Source organism: Salminus brasiliensis, chromosome 6 (assembly GCF_030463535.1).
Source record: "Salminus brasiliensis chromosome 6, fSalBra1.hap2, whole genome shotgun sequence".
NCBI lineage: Eukaryota > Metazoa > Chordata > Actinopteri > Characiformes > Bryconidae > Salminus > Salminus brasiliensis.
Window position 1 is genome coordinate 34,886,166 of NC_132883.1, and position 19,575 is coordinate 34,905,740.

Consider the following 19,575-nt stretch of genomic DNA (forward strand, 5'->3'; position numbering starts at 1 on the left):
TTATTGTAGGTTTATGTCAGTAAAAGTTTGTTAAGAAGTGTTACCATGGTTTCCATTTATTTTCTTTGAACAATATATATATATATATATATATATATATATATATATTATTGTTTTATGTATATTACCTTTTTTAAAGAGTCTAAATACATCAATAATCATCAAAATATTCAGTAGATTATTAGTAATTCAGTTTTTAATATAATCAGTGGTGACAGTACGAATGTCCTGACTTCAGTTGCAGTTTTCTCGCATTCAGCTTGCTTTTGATCACATCTGACAGAAAGCCAGCACTATGTTTGCTTCATTGTCTCTTTTTTTTTTGGATGTTTCATGTTCATAGCCACAACACAAAAACCACCTCGTGGATGGACCCTCGTTGTGCAGAAAAGCAGCAAAAGCCTTTAGAGGAGTGTGAAGACGATGGTAAGAGCACAAAGCATATTTTTCCCAAACACTCTGTTTTTGTAGTCCCGACTGAGAACACCCGTCTGTGGTAAAACAATTTAGCCATAGACTAGAAACCACATATTTATGTTGCATTGGTACAAAATGGATCAAAATAGTATATATAAGGTTGACAGTGATTCTCAGTGAGCTTTGTGTTGCTCATTATGTCATGATTTTGTGTTTTCTGACCAGCAGAGGGCACACTTGATCCTGAATTGTTGAATTCTGGCTTGGTCCTAGGTAAACACTTCTAACCTTTAATACATATGGTGCCAGATTCTGCCAACCAAATCTGTACAGGGGAAAATGCTACACAGCTACTTTTAGATAGCTGCAGAAAACCATTTCATCTAGCATCTATAATGTGGCCCATTCCAGTTAGTCCGAAATTGCATTCCTGTGAGCAGGCAAGAGGGACTAAATATGCATCAAAGCGGGATAAGAGCCAGCTTTATATTTATGATTTCAGTGATTCATTTGGAATAGCATGTCCCATTGCAAGGAATACTTCACTCATATACACATCCATTTGAGTTTCTGGAGGAGTGCCATAAACTGATGGCATTTTTAGATCAGCTCTAAAAAACAGAACAGAGTTTAATTAAACAGAAGTCATGCTAATCAAATATATATTATAATGTGTGAGTGTGTGTTTGTCTATGGCTTAAGCAGAGATGTTTCAGTTATGATGATGCTGATTGTCTGATGTGTTTGTGGAGTAATAAAAAATAATGGCTGTATTATATGGGTGGTTGGTCAGAATACAGGGAACAGTGCCACCTGATGGAGACAGTTGGGGTTACTAAGTAATAGAGACCAGTGATAAGTTCTAATATACCCGTGATAATTGACTGTGATTGTGCTACTCAAATCAATAAACTACGTGTTATTTTCTTTCTCTCTCTTGCTCTCGCAAACTCTTTTTTTTCCCCTTTCCTCCTTTTGGAGAAGAAGGGGTACACACTGAGGAACCAGACAATGAACTTGGTAGGTTATCTTCTCTCCTGCTCTCTTCTCTTCGTTTCTCTTTTCTTTTCTTCTCTTTAATTCAGGAGTCTAACAGTTTGATTCAATATAATAATAATAATATTGGCAATAATATTGTGGGTGGGTGCCTAACAGAAGCCCACCCCTGTTTCTTACCACTTTACACTGATGGGCTACATTCAGAAGCCAAGCTTCAATAATTGACAGTGATTTCCATCATTCAGAGATGATTAAGGAAAGACTCAGAAAACAGAGCAAGGGGCACACTGGAGTTACGTTGGCAAATTAGAATACAATAGGTTAAATTTGTATTCAAATTGTGACACCCTTTCTACTTCAGTTTTGCCAGGTTGGAATTAACTACAATGATAATAACTCATCATTGTATCTATTTGATCCACTCTTTGGTCCTTTTGTGTTGGGATAATTAAGTGTTTCCAAGTAACATGGTATACCTTTATAATTCAAAGTAAATATGGTTCCTAATACAATCTGTTCTGATCATTAATTAAGTCACAATTATAAATAAACACATAAATCTAACTAAATTAATTATACACAAACAGTTCATGTTTTTCGATGAGCACATTAAGTAAACTCCCACAGTGCAGGCTAGAAAAAGTAAGTGAATCATTAGTTTTAATAACCTGTAGATTGCCATTTAGCAGCCTCCTCTAAAGGTTTCCTGTGGCTGCAAATAAGATTTGCACAATGTTCATCAATATTGGTGTTCGGATTAGGGCTTCGGAATATGGCAGTTTGAGAGTCTAAAGGATAGAGTCATGTTCGCTGTCTGCTTGTGTAGACTGAATCTGAGAGTGATATGTGAAACAGTATGAAGACGAGAGCACTTAGTGTATGGATGGATTGTGTAATGTATCTGCAGTGAGTGCAAGGCCGTTTGCTTGTGTTCAGCGTTCAAACTGTCAGTGATTCCATGTGAAACCCAATACAGTCAACTGCTCAAGTGCTAATGACACTCTGTCAAAAGAATAGCTGATGATAACTGTGTGATGTTTAAATCAATACATTAGCACATATTCATAGCTGTGTATGTGTCTGTTATCTAATTGAGTGCAAAATGATTCATTTCAAGGCAATATAGACATTATCTAGATTTCAGTCATCATCTATATTTGAGTACATTAGTGTACAGGCTGAGATGCCAGCATATGTATGTAATTGATCAGCCAAGACATGCTTGGTGTCCAAATTTGGATTCTTTAGTTTAGTCCTGGAGTTATGAGGGCAACACATGTTGCTAACAAACACTAGAATTCTATGGTCACCCAAACCTTTCCCGTAAACATAGGCCCATCGACATCTCTCAGACCACTCAAATCACATTCAGGTTTTATTAAACCTTTCACAAATAAGATGCCACCCATGGAATCTGAACATTGAACTATTATCATCAATATTACTGATTCTTCCAACATAAAGGTCATTTCTAAAACACAAATTTCTATTCTACTTGAAATGGTGCAGAAGTTACAGAAAAGAAAAACACACAGGTAGCATTACAGGTAGCCAGAAACATACCTGTGAAAGGATTAAGGCATTTTTATGCGGTTTAGGGCACATTATGACTGCCTGTGAGCTACTAAAATACACAAAGCTTCACCGTATTGCTGTCTAGAGCAGCCTTATTAGAAAACGTGTTTTGCTGAATTACGGCTCCCCTTGAATTTTCCGACTGAAAATAAGCACTTATAAATACAACCAACATGAATTACAAAAGCAGTCTACCATCCACTTGTGTGGCGTGCTTGCATGCTAACGTGGTTCTTCTGTGACATCCCTTCACATATGTTAATGTAGCTCTTTTAAGGGTTTAATGTTTACCTTTGTATGCAACGTTAAATCAGCCAGAGAGAAATGTAAACCAAGCAAGAACGATGTAAGAACCGTCACTAGAAGAAAAAGAGACGGAAAGAATAATGCCTGGGCTTACAGTGAGGCTACGCTAAGGACTAGCTGAATCAGAATGGTATTAAGGATGCCAAAATCAGGAGCAAGGTCACAAGAGTTGAGGAACCTGAAAGTAATTGTTAATGGCAAGGTAACTATGTATTTGAGGAGCAGCATCTCCTTCTTAGCATTTGGAGACAAATGAAAGATGGCAACAAGAGCTTTGAGAAACAGAAGAAACAGACACCACACTTATTAATGAGGTTGGAGTTGGGAGAGAAGTTAGTAGAAGAGCAGGTCAAGCTGGGAAGTGGAGAGATTTAGTTTAGGAATAAGAGACCGAATGTGGATCTTTGAAAGAAGAGTAAGTGGGTCAGGGAGTGCTAGAAACAATAAGGTTCAGGGTAAACAGGAGATGAAGAGACAAAGAACTTAAAGCAAATGGTCTACAGAGCTGGGACAGCCTCTGTAGGAGGCGTATTTGGTGAATAATAAAATGGTCATGATTGATCATTTATCCAAGGCACTTACCCCAAGTCAAGACATCAGCTTATGCGGTTCATAACAGGAGATTCTAGTAATTCATAATTACCTTTATCCTGTCATCTTAGAGAGGATGAGATGACCCTACCAAAAAATCAAAATCTTGGTCATGAATTGGGCATTAAATAAATGTATGTATATCATATTGCCCTTTCACACATGGGGAAAAAGGTACAAAACTATACCCATAGAAGGATACCTATAAAAACGTGGGCCGTCATAGTATTAGGAGGGGTTTTAATTGTCGATGGTGGCTTGTATAACATCTGATAAACTTGAACCATTTGATGATTGTGTACACTCAGTGTACACTCTATGCCATAAGAGTCCTATGTAGGACTGAAAGTGTTTTTTTCTGTATATACTACCATATTCAAAAGTCTTTCCCCCAAAGTAAATAGATGTGTAGCAGTGTAGCATCCAGCAGCATAACACAGTTAGTACAACATAGGAACAGGTAGAGACGTGGCAAACAGTGATGTAAAAAAAAAAAAGTGATGAACCCAAATGATCAGTGATGATCAGACAGACAAAGGGATATGTAAGCATCCAAAGGGTTCTTTGAATTGTCATGGTTCATGTAGAATCATTATCTTAAATAAAGAAGCCTTTTTGAAAAATCATTTTTAGAGTATAGTCTGTATATATCTCAATTAAGTAAAAAAAATATATATCAGAAAATCTGCAGCTTTAGCTTCAGCGCAAACCTGAAGAAACGCACTTCAGCCATTCCATTAAAAGGCCCCACCTTGTCTATGGAAGACAATCACATAATATTCAAAGCCACATTGTTGGAACTGTACAGTTCAACCAGCTAGGAGACCTCCTTCCTTCCTATATATAGCAGAACTCAGGTGCACATGGGAGATGTAACTGCGAAGCTGGGATGAAGAACAGCTAAATGGAGAATTGGGTTCCACACTGGACCTTGAATCAATCTATTAAATCTATTAATTCCATCTCTCTTTCTTTCCATATCAGAGTTGCCCCCAGGCTGGGAGAAGATAGATGACCCAGTGTATGGTGTATATTATGTAGAGTAAGTGTCAAGAGTTTCATTCCTTTTCTTTCTTTTATTCCTTTTCTTGCCATCACACGTCCCTCATCACAATGTGCAGAAGAAAGCCAATACAAGCCTGGGTTATGATTTCTTTCCCTACTTTAATTTTCCAAGGCTCAACATAGATAACAACATCTGTGTGGGTGTGCGCAGCTTTATTGCATGGTGGGGATTTGCCTGTGTGTGTGTGTATCAGAAACCCCCTGTCGAGACATTCATCACAGAGACAATAACTCTCTCTTTCTTTTTTTATCTCTTTCTCTTTCTCTTTTTGTCTCTCAGTCACATTAACAGAAAGACACAGTATGAGAACCCAGTGTTGGAGGCCAGACGTAAAAAACAGGTCGATATCCAGCAGCCACCAGAAGGTGAGCGCTACGTCAGAGGTTCGTCCCGTTTTTTTCCCTTCTCTCTTTCACTTTTACACTTCTATTTGTTTTGTGCAGCAGACACACTTGGTTAGCTGAATTCTGAGGTAGTCCAGAGATCGTAAAGCAGGTCGGCTGGGGTTAGCTTTTAGCCTAGTACAGATACCTGCTCACCTTGCTTCCTCGTGCAGCGCTTTTAGCATCTGCTTGCCTGGCTAGTGGCATTAGCTTGCTCTCTAGTGTTACTGATGTACATCTTAAGATTGATTGCATCAGAAAACTGACAAGAGCTAACAAGGGCTAAAATGTATGTGTAATATATGCAGTATATGTAAACCATAAATATTAATTTAGTCAAGACTTTTTCAAAACACTTTAAGATTGTGGAATGGGCTCATTTTACCACCTTCTTTTGATTTGCATTTGAATAAATAGTGTATCAGTTCATGGTTCATGGTGTATCAGTTCTATGTACTGAATTCTTATTTTTCAGCTGTACCTAGGAAATTAAATTTTTTTCATTCTAGAGCACTTTTACCCAATCTCAAATAGACAGTGTGGTGACATATCTAACAATATATTCAAAAATACAGTACTTAGCTAAAACAGGTAGTAGGCCTTTTTCAGTACATTTTTTGTTGTTGTTGTTGTTGTTGTTGCTGCCAAACTATTGCTTTAAAGGGCTCTGGATAAACACTGATTATGAGGAAATTGATATACTATCTATGATTTGCTGTTGATTACATCAACTTTTGACATGTTATAGTTTTCTAATCAAGTTATAAGCTAAAGGAGTTTGTTCCAGTGAGTAGCCATGATATTTACAGGACTATATATAGTACTGACTGGCCTTGAAACACTCTTCAGTTTAAAACCTCTTTCTCTTTTCCACTCTTACCCTAAAACTGGAAATGAATTTTATTTCTTGCTTTTTGACGAGTTGCCCAGAGTGTGTCATTACTGCTTAGTTACGAGTTATATGTGCTATCATACTGTGCGTACTCTAATACTACAATTCATTTGGGTTGTATTTTAACATGTATTTCTCTGTTTAATGAATCATCATTAAAACTATGTGATCATTTTTGTAAATGCAAGTAAATTGAGTAGTTTCCGTTACGCTAAAGGCTGAAAATTACAATTGAGATTTTCTTCATAGCATCTTGTGATTCTGTCTGGCATCACAGAGTCTTTCTTTCGTTATCTTCCTGTACAGAATGGATAGAGGAGCACTCGTCTGCAGGGGCTCCGATTGCAGCATATGTTCCAAACCACTTGGAGACGTACAGAGACCCCCAGAGTGGCCCGCCTCTCCCGCCAGTGCCAGGCTCTAAAAGTAAGCATACAGCTGCTGCTAGTGACATGGCTTGTTCTGTAACGGATATCATTGAAAGAAGACCATTCTGCAGGGCACTCCAGGCATTTGTACTTTGTAGCAGTCAGATGGTTATGTAATGGAGGCTCCTGTCAGAACAAGCAGATGTGTCTTCAGAATGCATTTGATTTGCTGTCACAACAAATATATATACAGCTCTGGAAAAAAAATGAATGAACCACCCTACATGATCAGTTTCTCTGGTTTTACTTTTTATAGGCATATGTGTTTAGGAAAATTAACATTTGCGGTGTATTTCATAAACCATGGACAGCATTTCTCCTAAATTCCAAATACAAATATTGTTATTCAGAGCATTTATTTGCAGAAATGACAACTTAAAAACAGCTAAAAAAAACTTCTCAAATAATGCAAAGAAATTATTAAAGTTATAATGCAAAATAAGTTAATAAGTACTAAGTTAAATAAGTACTTATATTTGAACTTTGAGAGCATTCAAAAATAAATTAACCTTGACTGCCAATCACAGCTCTCATGTCACAGGCTCTCCACGAGTCTTTCACACTGCTGTTTGTTGACTTTATGCCATTTATAGTCTGCAAATTCAGGTAACTCAGCTTTGTTTGATGAAATGCCTGGAATTAAATGGCTGCCATACACGTAGAGATGCAAATTTAATTTGGGTTTATTTTAGGACTCTACTATATGACTATATCATCATCAGTAGCGACTATATATATTTGTAATGTCTTGCTTTGATGGATAGATAATTGAAGTCTGCTATGCTTAGCACATGTTTTGTCAAGTTTCGTTATTCTTAGCTTTGCTGTTTGGACTGTGTTTTTGCAGTCCTTCAACCAAAATTGAAACAAATTCTGCACCTATGAAATGTCCGTGGGGTTTATAGCCTAGTTTCAGAACTGTTCACAGACATACACACTTATGTTGTAAACAAGATAGTTGGTATTATCCAAGTACAAGGTTGGCAGCAGCAATGCAGGGTCAGGGAGTATGGATCAATGTTGTGAATAGATGACAGTTTTTCCAAGTAACCCTGGCATCCTAGCAGAGTTTGTCTCTGTATGGTATCCTCTTACTTCGCCTCTGCTTCTCCAGTTTTATTGCTTTTTAATGCTCTAAAGATTACTAAAGTAAGTTGGCTTCTACGTCTTGCACTGTACCTTCTTGCAATGTTTAGCCTGTAATAAGTGATACTAAAACTAGAATATAGAACACGTTGAGGTGTTAGGTACTAAACAATAAAAGACATAAATTAGTTGACACTACCTAGAACCTGTAGGAATAAAATGCTGGCAGTTATTTACTAATAATAGTTAAATGCGAAGGGAGAAATTATGCTTAGTAATTTAAATAGCAATTTGTATTGCATTACAAAATTTATTGTGTCTTTACAACATGGGTTTGTTCAGGACTACAGCAAAAAATACATCTGCTTATTGTACTAATGCAGCAAATGCTATCTAAAGCTAAATGCAGTCCTTGTAAGCATTCCTGAAAATCCAGAGCTACCAACTATGGTAGGGTATTATTTTACATTAAACATACTACTGAAGCTGTCATATAAACATTCATGTGTATGTGTGTGTGTAGGAGGGAAGCCATTCTTCACGCGGAACCCTGCAGAACTGAAGGGGACGTTTATAAGCACTAAACTGCTGAAGAGCAGACGCGGCTTCGGATTCACTGTGGTAGGAGGGGACGAACCAGATGAGTTTTTACAGATCAAGAGTCTAGTGCTGGACGGACCGGCCGCTGTGGACGGCAAGATGGAAACAGGTATGCACATGCACACCCACACACACATACACTGTATGTCTAAAACTATCCAGATACCCCTTCTAATTACTGAATTCAGCTACTAGCTACCTTAAGGCATGCCCATTGCTGACGCAGGATCTCAGTTCTGCACACGCAGCTTGTAAAATCTCCACAGAAAAGCACTGCCAACAGTGCAGCCGCACATGAGACTGTGGTCGTCATGCCCAGTGCTCAACTAAACCCAAAACTCTGCTATAAAACAGTGGAACTGTGTTCTTTGGAGTGATTGAACAGCATTGGATACTTTGTGATCCAGAACTAATCATCTAACGTCAGAGCCTGGCCTGTTCTGAAGCTCTTGTGGCTGTATGCAATTCGATCCTCTCAGGAGTGTTCCTACATCTGGTGTAAAGCCTTTCTAAAAGATTTTTCAACATTTAAGATATGCACGTGTGTGTGTTCTCCAGGTGACGTAATCGTGAGTGTCAACGACACCATCGTCCTAGGCTACACACATGCCCAGGTGGTCAAGATCTTCCAGTCCATCCCCATCGGCTCCATGGTCCAGCTTGAGCTGTGTCGCGGCTACCCGCTGCCTTTCGACCCTGACGACCCTAACACCAGCCTGGTCACCTCGGTGGCCATCCTGGACAAGGAGCCCATCATTGTCAATGGTCAGGAGGCCTTCGACCCTCCGCCGCTGGGCCTGGGCCAAACAGCCCCAGGACCCGCAGAGCCCCGCCCCTACAGCCCCACGGCGGAGGGCCCCGGCTCCGCGGCGGCGATGACGGAGGGTTACGGCAGTGACGTGGTGACTCTGGCGTCGTCCATCGCCACGCAGCCGGAGCTCATCACCGTGCACATGGAGAAGGGCGACAAGGGCTTCGGCTTCACCATCGCCGACTGCGGCAGCGGCAGCTGCGGAGGGCAGAAGGTCAAGCAGATCGTGGATTACCCGCGCTGCCGTGGCCTGAAAGAGGGCGACATCCTGGTGGAAGTGAACAAGAGGAATGTGCAAAGCATGAGCCATAACCAGGTGGTGGACCTTCTCAGCAAGTGCCCACGTGGCAGTGAGGTCACCATGCTGGTGCAAAGAGGTAAGGGAGCTGTATGTAAGTTAGTGATTGTGTGCATGGTGTCTAGGCCAGGAAATCCAACCTTGAGAATTTTCTCTCTGCTTATTTGTCAGAGTGGTTGGGGGCAGGAGCAAGAAAGTAAATACCTGTCCTGTGTTTCGGACTAGTGCATATTTCTGTGCAGTTTAACATGAAGCAACAGCAGAGATGTCATTTGTTCATAGCTGTAGGGATTATCTGGGCAACACACCAGGTTAAACTGCACATGCAGATTTCTCAGCACAAACCAACTGCTCCAGAGTTTGTTTTGGACTGGGCCGAGACCATCTCATCTCATAGGGTTTTGGTGCGGTCTTGGTTTTGGTCTGCATCCAAGTGCAACTACTGTTTTCATACCTGCCCAAACGAACCGCACAAGGGGTTAAAAAAAAACTGAATCTGAACCAGAGTCTGATTTATCCAAACTAGAAAGTGCAGGTGTAAAAACACTGTTAAGCAAGGCCTTCAAGAACATCTTAGTATTCAAGCTAGGGATAAATCAGAATATTCAAATATTTGAAAAGTTTAAAAGGGCGAATAATAAAATAAAAATAAAATTCAACTAACATAATTTTTTTTAGAATCAACTTGATCTGCTCTAACCAGACGGCAGTGTAGAACCTACATCTTAAATTTTAGTCCAGAGCAGAAAACTGCAGCACAGCCATCAGTACAGGGGTGAGAATCTGAGGATCGATTTAGCACACCAAAAAAACTGGCAGCTAACTGATGAGCTAAACCTGGTGTGTTTGAGCAGGAAAATCTTCACACTGTGCTGGAATCCAACTGAGAAGCACTGCACTGCAGAAAGCCCACATACGAAGAATCAAATGCATTTTACACTACTATTCCAAATTTAACTGAATGAAACATAATTGAATGTTTCACGTTTATTATCGGATACGTTCATACTCACAAACCTGCTGTGTTCTTAAAGTAAAAGGTAAGAAAAGATGGGACTAAGCTAGCAGCAGCTGGCGCACACTGAGCATTTGTCAGTTTTTCTTCAGATTTACTGCCCTGTCTGTGTAACTATCAAGCCACAGGTCACCTTCAATGGATTGCGGCAGCTGGGTCTAGGTGTGTGACACGTTTTTGGGTTGCTGTGTTTTGTTTACCTGACACATCTTATGAATGTTAGTCTTTAAGCCAACTCTTGGGTGTACAATTAATATTGTTAATTATTCAAATATTTGAATTATAGAATAAAATATCAAATTTGACTGAAATAACCTTCCATAATTAGTGCCACACTCTCAATGGCAATTGTGACGATTCACTCATCTGGGCATGATACATGTGAAAAGAGGCAAAGAATTCTCAAAAAAACAGACACTTGGCAAAAATCTGAACACCAAGGCTGGGAGTAAAAAAAAACAGCAAATAACAGCACTCAGAACATTAAAACAATACCAAAGACCTTATTTCCCTCCAATATGCATGGTCAGTAATCAGAACTCTACTGAAGCTGATTGTCTTAGCATAAGCCCAGCAGTAGATACAGTGTAGATGGTGTAGGGCTTGACAGCAGTGGATACCCAGGGCGGTCCTCGTTTAGATATCTGTACATGCTGTCATTTAACTTCATTGGAATGACAGTGAAGTAGGTTTTATGGTATGATGTGTGTACGTAGGTGTGTGATTGTGAGTAGTGTGGAAGTTGACTTTGACATGAATTACTGAGTAAGAAAGGGATAAATCCACAGTAGAAACATAATCTATAAATAATGCATTTACGGTCTTTAGCTGACGCTTTTGTCCAGACTGACGCACATCTGAATGATGTTACACAGGTAGATGAATTCAGTGTTAGAGGAGTCTTGCCAAATGACTGGTGTAGCTTGGTGTGCTTCCTTGGCCAGTTAATTGACCCCCAGTTACCCACTATGCTACACCAACCACTAGAGAAGCCAGTCGTGAGTCTTTACACTTTGAAAATGAGGTGTGTGTGTGTGTGTGTGTGCGCGCGCTTCTTTATCACAGTATCCCCTAATTGCTCTGCAAGAGATTGCTTCTAAACAGTAGCTCTAGCAATTCAAAGACTCATACTGAAACCAGTCCAAATGTAGGACATCTGCTCTCGCTTTTCTGTTTATTACCTTTTTCTAAGCATCAGTCCTTTGCTTGCCCTACTTTCAGTCATTTGAAAGAGTTTTTCCGAAAGTTTACTTTACACTCGATACACTGTAGGTTTGTACATGTGAGGCTCAGGCCTGAAGCCATCATCCCTTTGAAAACCCTTTTAGTGGGATTATGTAGGGGTGTACAACCATAATTAGGCAGGGTGAAAAGGATTGGCGTAAATAATGGGCGTATGGGCGTAAATAATGTAGCCTAGCTAAGTACACATGTGCTGCATTTGAATGCTGTTGGAACTACTTTATGTGCATGTAAAGAAGAAAGCAAGGCCACTGAAAAAAAAAAAATATATATATATATATATATATATATATCTGCAGGAGGAGGCTCTACGGTTTGCTTCATAGCAATCCATTCTTTTTGCGGGCATGGTATGAGCTTTAGCTAACATAGAAAAAGAAGCAGTGTTATTGTCTGTTGATTTATTTATTTATTTATTTATCAGTTCATTCTATCATATTTTCTCGACATCAGTGACTCATCCCCTCCTCGTCGTGACAACCTCTGTCCGTCCAGCCCAAAGCCTCACTTACAGACGCCAAGGTCAACCAGAAAACAGACAACACGCCCTGTTGCCACAGAAACACGGCCTAGCGACCGCTTCCAGCAACAGTGTGCTGCTCGTGTCCCATCTCCGCTCTGTCATATTGTCAGTGCAGGGCTATGGGGGCTGTTGTTGCGTGTGATGTGACGTGTGTGTGTGTGTGTGTGTGTGTGGCTATGTGTTGTAGTGTTAGAAATGTTTTCTGAGATATTACATTTTCATTGAATCGCTAAATTGCTAAATTGAACTAAAAGTTTCTGCCGCAGTTTGATTGTGAAGATTTGTACCGCTGGCTTCTTTACACTACATGAAGTAGTAGACTGTTTAAATACTTGGGATGACCCAGTTCAATCCAGTGGATTAAGATGGGGGCAGATCCAGACATATTTTAATAGATCAGATATTGGCTATTTTAAACCTGATCCAGTTCCGATCTTTTGTTTATACCAGTCTAGCAAAGCCCCCTCTGGCGTCCTCTAGGCTTAAGTAATGGACATTAAGAAATGGACAGCCCACAGCTGTGAGGAGCATTCTAAACTCTGAAAACCATAAGCTGCAGTGTTTAGGTATTTAGGAGCTGAATGCTGAGGGAGGTCAGTCAGCCCATTATTTTGTAGGATATTAAACACTATAAAAATGGTCAAAAAAAAAAAAAAAAGCTTACTCAACTAAATAAATCAGTCACGAATGTCACATGACAGCTGCGTTCCAAGGCCTAGAATGCAGGATGAAGACTCTTTCTTAGTAACTTTTTGGTCACATAGATGGAACAGTCTAATCAGGCAGTGTGATGATGTCACCAGACTGTATGTAAAGAGCTACATCAGTTGCTATATCAGTGGGCTTCATTTCTAGGATCCTTCACTTTGGAAAGGTCTTCTGTGATGCAGCGGCCATGAAATGCAGTCTACCTCGTTTGCAGCCTAGGCTATGGAACACAGCTTTTATAATCTGCTCACTAAAAATGAAGTCATCAAGATTTTTTGTTTTTGGCTCCAGGGCTAATTCCCTTTCAGACCACTGCCATAAGTTCACATATCCTCCCTATATACTACGTCAGTGCAGCAACAAAATAATGTTTTAAGGCAGATTCTAAGGCTACATCATGTTGCTTAAAATTAATAAATCAATTTTTTTTAATGTGGCGCAGTGGCACAGCACGTTATGTGTGTGTGCCGCACAGCTCCAGGGGCACTGGGTTTGAGGGATGATTCTCGCCTTGGTCCCTGTCTGTGAAGAGTTTACCACCTCTCAGATACACACATGGTAGGTAAATTGCTCACGCTTAAATTGCCCCTAGGTAAAAGTGCATGATTGCGTGTGATACCCTGAGATGGACTGCCGCCCTGTCCACAGGGTATCTCTGCCCTGTGCCCAATTATTCTGGGTAGGCTCCAGGCCCATTATGGCCCTGTCCAGATCAAGCCGCTGAGAAGAATGATTTTATTTATATAGTAATTTCGTTCTTTTTAACCATTAAATTAATGTTACTTAAGTTTTAATTTCTGATTTTATAGTATGTAAATGTTTCGAGGACAGTGTGGTTGTTTTACAGCAAGGTCACCAGCCATCAAAGCAAAGTGTATTAAAATTAAATAGACAGACTATAAAAATATATTAAAATGGCTTTTTTGTATCGTCTATATTTTATAGCTCCGGGCATAATATGATCCTGCATCAGCTCAGTAAAAGCATTCTTCTAATCCCTTTCCAAAAATAGCTTTTACAGAGTGTTTAGATTTTACAGTATTTTTTTTATTACAGGTGTAATGTTACATAATGCACTAAATACACAGTAAACACAATTTAAAGATCTATAAAAACTATAAAACATCTGACAATAAAAAAATATATAACAAGTCTTAATATATTTATTAGCAAATGTCCAATTAAGAAAAGCTGAACAGCACTTTGACTTCTCAACAAACTGTTACTACTACGGCATATTAAAAATACTGTATGTTGCTGTTTAATGCAGTTGTTTAGTGCTGTTTACAAAGGCTGTGGTGCTATGAGAGGTCTGCCAGTTGGAGAGATTCCTAAAGCCTTGGATACACTACACTACAAAACGGATTATTAAAAAATAGTACCTCACAGTTTCCAACTGATTTTTACAGAATAATGTTGGGTGAAACATTGGGTGGGCATGAGCAGGGAAGGAAAGTACTTGAGTGATTTACTCAAGAAAGACAACCTAAACGCTTTCATTTAGACCTTTAAAGTAGTCATTTAATGATTCAACAACATGGGAATTGTGGGGGGCCCAGGTATACTGTATTAATCAAATTTCTAAAATTTGAAAATTGGGAGTAAGTGTACCTGGGTTAGCATTACAGAGCAATACAAAAAAATTTCTGTAGTGATTCAAATCCTGTCAAAAGAATATAATGCAGATACTTAAGCATAGTACGCCAATGTTGCCTGAACATTCTGCTTTTCTGGAGGTCAATAAAGACCAAATGTCAGTTTAAAAATATTTGCCTCTACTCTATCTCTACTATGCATTACAAATACACTGTGGTGAGAATTTCCCCACTGTGGAACTAATAACGGATTATCTTATCTTATCTGATCTTGTTATGAAAGACCATTATACGCAGTATGGACAAAAGTATTGAGACACAGCTCTTAATCATTTTATTCAGGTATTTCATTTAGTCCCATTGCCATCCAGCCTTTACAAACACTAGTGAAAGAATGGGCCGTTCTAAAGAGCTGCAGATGTAGCTGCAAAAGGGGGTCCAACTTTGCAGTAATATCTTTACATTTTGAACGGGATGCCATAAAAACTGTAAGTGTTATGTGTAGGTGTTCCAATATTTTTGTCCATAGAGGGTATTTCTTTTTTTTTTAATATTTAAAACATCCAGTTAAGTGCATGTTAATATAAACTGCCCACAACTATGCCAATTTACATTAATGTTCTGAGCGCTGCCACTTAGCCATAACTAAAAACCTTTTGTTAGACATTTATTAAAATTTGTTATTATACTTTTTTGTCTTTTTATGTTGTTTGAATGTGGATACATGTTTGCTTTAACTCAAGAATATTTTTGACCCCCAGTGCTCATACCTTCACTTAAGTTCCTAGGATACACAGATGGCAAAACAAATTTGTTATTTCATTGAATATTGGAATTTTAGGTTCTTAAAATACAGGAAATATTTGTATCTATCTATCTATCTAGTCCGCAAGGTCTTGGCGATGTGAACAAGATAATGAGGTGTGTTGCAGGTGAAACCGCAATTGTTCTGCTCATATGGCCACAAGCAATGACGTAGAGAAAACGCAATCAGTCCAGAGCAGTCATTAAAGAATTAGAAGAGTGTTTGCGTGTGTGTGTGTGTGTGTGTGTGTGTGTGTGTGTGCGCGACAGGGAAGGGAAGAATGTGTGTATGTGTGTGAAGGAGAGCATTCTTATGGTCAGAGTTGATTGTAGAGTTGTAGCTCCTCCTTTCACCCCCACCCACACAGCCATACACCACACACACAGAAGCAAGAGTGCTGCTGTAAATCTCTGCCATCTTGCCTCCTGCTTGTTTCCATGACGATGCTTCGCTGCACTGCAGTAGGAGGAGAGAGAGCAAAAGATACAGAGAGAGGTAATGAGAGAGAGAGAGAGAGAGAGAAAGTGAGTGAGAGTGAGAGATATTGAGGTTTTATGGTATAAATTGTGTACACACACACTTTTCTCTTACCTCAGTGAATCAGTTCAGGCCAAATAGAAACATCATGTATTACATGCAGACAGATAATCAATACAGACTGTTAAGCCAGAGCGACATGACAGAAATGTAACATCATCATACTTGAATACATTCTCATAATATGTATCAGTTTACAGTTTTATATGTTCAAATGGTTGTGGCCACCCCTTCTACTGAATGCATTCAGCTACTTTGAAGTTGCACCCATTGCTTACACAGATGGGCATATGCACACACACACACATACACATATCTTCTCCCTGTAGAGAAATATTGCTTTTAGAGTACGACTCTCTGGATCAGATAAACATGAACCTATAGGGGCCATGTCTAATGCCAGGCATGGGCTAGAGGGGCATGAAGCTTGACTGTGTTCTTTGGAATGATGGTTGGTGCTCCAGTCATTACTTTTGGAATGAAATGGGAAGTTGGAGATGTGAGGTGGGGTGGTGATCATTCAACACTTTTGTCGCTGAATGCAATCAAATCCTTATCTAGGATAAAATGTCTATTACCTAGACATTTTTCTATGTAATCAAATATTCTGTGCCACCGTTAGGTAGTCAGTGAGGCACAACTAAAAACACTTCGGTTTGTGTAGGCGGAGCTGGAGAAAAGAAGCTGCTGATGAGAAATCTGCCCTGATTATGACTGGTTTAAGGGATCACTTGACACCAGCGACCTTCAGTACGAAATCCAATATCAGCTCAAAGCCAACAGAGGAAAAAAAGAGAGGCGCAGGAATCTCTCAATTGAAATGACCAACATTCTTGATTTGACAGACGGTAGTAGACCATTTATACAGGAGGTTTTTATGTCTAAAATGAAGATTAACTATTTGTTTTTTGATAAAGAGAGACACATATATAAAATATATAAAAAAATGTTTTGCTAGTTTGTTTTTCCAAGTAAAAAGACCATTACAGAGAACACTTTGTCATATTTTATTGAATAACTATTTTTATTTGTCTAATTTCACATTTTGTAAAAAAAATATGGAACATGAAGCTTGGCATTTACAAAGATTATGGCACATATAATATGTTTAATGTTTTTATATATATAATAATATATTAAATAAAACAAATATAAAAATTTACATAATAGATCATTATTTATTATTTTTATAATTAAAACAAAAAAAACGTTTTATTTATTTATTTAAAGATTATTTATTTAAAGATATTTAAAGTTTAAGGCTTTCTGTAGAGGTTTTAAACAAGTCGTTTGAACAGGAGTGTTAAAACTTTTGCATGCAACCTTCATCTTACACTGTCCCACAGAACATGTGCATTTCAGTTTGGCAATGTGACAGACCACATATGAGTAGTAAGCCGTGAGCGGTATAGTTCTATGAGCAGCATTGTTCCGTATACGCAGATGTTATAGAAGCAGCAGTGCAGCTCACTAGCTACACACACAGTGCTGAATGAATGTGGAAGCATATATTAAAGGAATAGCTGTGCAGCTGTCTTATCGCAGTGATGAAGAAGCGGCGGTGTAAAAATAGCAGAGCCGAGTTGTGTAAACAAAGGTAATGAGAGTCGGTCGGGTTCAACGATTGTGACAGCGAGTCCCGCCAGTATCAAAGCAAGGCGCGAGTTCAGCTTGTTAGAAAGGCGTATCGCTTGCAGTTAGAAACCGTTATGGAATCTGTTGGTTAGAACAGCGGGGGGGGGGGGGGTGGTCTGAATGGAGAAGTGAGGGAGCGGAGGGGAAATATGACGAAATAAATGAAAGGAGAGGGAAAAGTAATATAGAGGCAGCTGTGGACTCTAACCTGAGTGTGTGTGTGTGTGTGATCTGATGACGTCTCGGTGACAGATGGCCAGGACATCTTTCCAAGGTCAGATGAGATGCAAAAACCTCCCACACGATTACACACACACACACACACACACACACACACACACACACACACACACATGCATATACCTACACACTTTTAGAACAAACAAGCAAAAAAAAAAAACAGCAAATGCAGACTTTTAGAATTCAAACACACACACACACACACACACAGTTGTTGCTTCTTATTGACTTCATTTTCCTTTAGAAGCTACTAATTACAGTAAATGTTGACACATGTAAACTTTGATACACACACACAATACATTTAATAGACCCATATGTGCAAAAATGTGTGTAAATGTTAACTGATGCACTCTTAAACATACAGATCTGTGTTGTAATAGAGATGTTAAGGTATTTGATGTTAAGAACTCACACATCTATATTACAAACATGGTTCTTAATGGAACCAAAAGTGTTCTTCAATGGCATCACTCAAATAACTTTTTGAAGCACCTGTGTTTTTAAGAGTGTATGTACTCTATGCACTACTATGACCACCTGACAAATGCACGACACTCCACGTTACACTAAAACAGCTCGGACCCACGGGGATATGAACTCTGTGTCTATGTCAGATATCAGGCACTTATGCTGTGTTCGAGTGGTGTTGGAAACTGGGAAATATCATTTTTGCCACATGTAAATTGCATTGCAACAGCCATTGAAAATGTATTTACAAGTGGGGAAAGTCAGGATTATAGATGATTCACAAGTTTACAAGATGCATCTTTAATCTTTGACCTATTTTGTATGTTTTTCAAAGGTTTTTGGGGTTTTTACCATACATTTTGTTTAATATTTCGCAGTGTTGTGAATATTGTCTGAATATTCCAACAAGCACCGGAACGGAGGGAATTGTATTTGTTAGTTAACCATCTAGTGAAAACAATCTTTTGATGAACATTACTAGGTCCTTTTAGTGTTTTTAGTTTGTTTCTTTCGCCTTTAAGTTAACATTTCTGGTCATTTCATATCAAATGGTTTGTGGTCGTATTATATTCAAAGTGATTTTTTTTTATTTTACAGTGCTACAGTACTCTACATTTACGGCATTTAGCAGATGCTCTTATCCAGAGCGACATACAAGGTTATTCATATCACAGAGGTGGGCCAATGTAGTGTTAGGAGTCTGGCCCAAGTGTTAGGAGTCTGGCTCAAGGACTCTTATTGGTGTAGGGCAGCATAGTCACCCAGACCGGGAATCGAACCCTGGTCTCTCACGTGGTGTTGTAACTCAGTGGTAGGTAGTGGTGTTATTTGTGGCGCCACACCAACCACTACATGAATGCAGTCTGCTATTTAGAACATAGCTTTTTTTTTGGTGTTCATAACACTGTCGTTCAAACCAAGTTCTCATTTTCTTCCAATCATTGTAACAACCTCTAACTAAACATATTATACTGCTGATTGTATGTTTTCTATCGCTGTGGTTGTGATCTGTATCAACGGATCTGCTGTCGCACCGGACATTCTAACACTAAGTAAATAAAAATGCCCCCCCCCCACACTGATAATAAAAGTGTAGTAAATATTATATAATATTTTAATATAAATACATTTTTATTGGTGTTTTTTATCTGCATTAGTTTTAAGCCCATAAATGTATTCAGCCCAGAAAGTCTGTATTAGTGCATTTCCTGAACGTATTATCTCTGTTTCTGTAGTGTACAAACTTCTCCAGGGCCAAACATCATCCACTCCCTCAAGGTCAACAAACAAGTCAGCTGGGGGGTTTTGGAGAGGGGGGGGGGGTAACTGTGGTTGTTTTGAAAGAATTACTA

General features: G+C 39.0%; 1 protein-coding gene across 12 annotated transcripts in view; it reads left to right on the forward strand.

Annotated features, from left to right (window-relative positions):
• The window catches only part of magi1a (membrane associated guanylate kinase, WW and PDZ domain containing 1a), a 158,730-nt gene that overhangs the window by 103,114 nt on the left and 36,041 nt on the right, over window positions 1-19,575 (forward strand). For 3 of the 12 annotated variants that reach the window (XM_072682178.1, XM_072682167.1, XM_072682173.1), the window contains exons 6-13: window positions 344-426; window positions 643-690; window positions 1,399-1,437; window positions 4,873-4,930; window positions 5,234-5,337; window positions 6,536-6,655; window positions 8,267-8,452; window positions 8,902-9,531. In XM_072682178.1, coding sequence (XP_072538279.1) covers window positions 344-426; window positions 643-690; window positions 1,399-1,437; window positions 4,873-4,930; window positions 5,234-5,337; window positions 6,536-6,655; window positions 8,267-8,452; window positions 8,902-9,531 — 1,268 coding nt within the window. The remainder of the gene's footprint in view (window positions 1-343; window positions 427-642; window positions 691-1,398; window positions 1,438-4,872; window positions 4,931-5,233; window positions 5,338-6,535; window positions 6,656-8,266; window positions 8,453-8,901; window positions 9,532-19,575) is intronic. The other 9 variants (XM_072682179.1, XM_072682175.1, XM_072682172.1 and 6 more) reach the window with 8 other exon arrangements.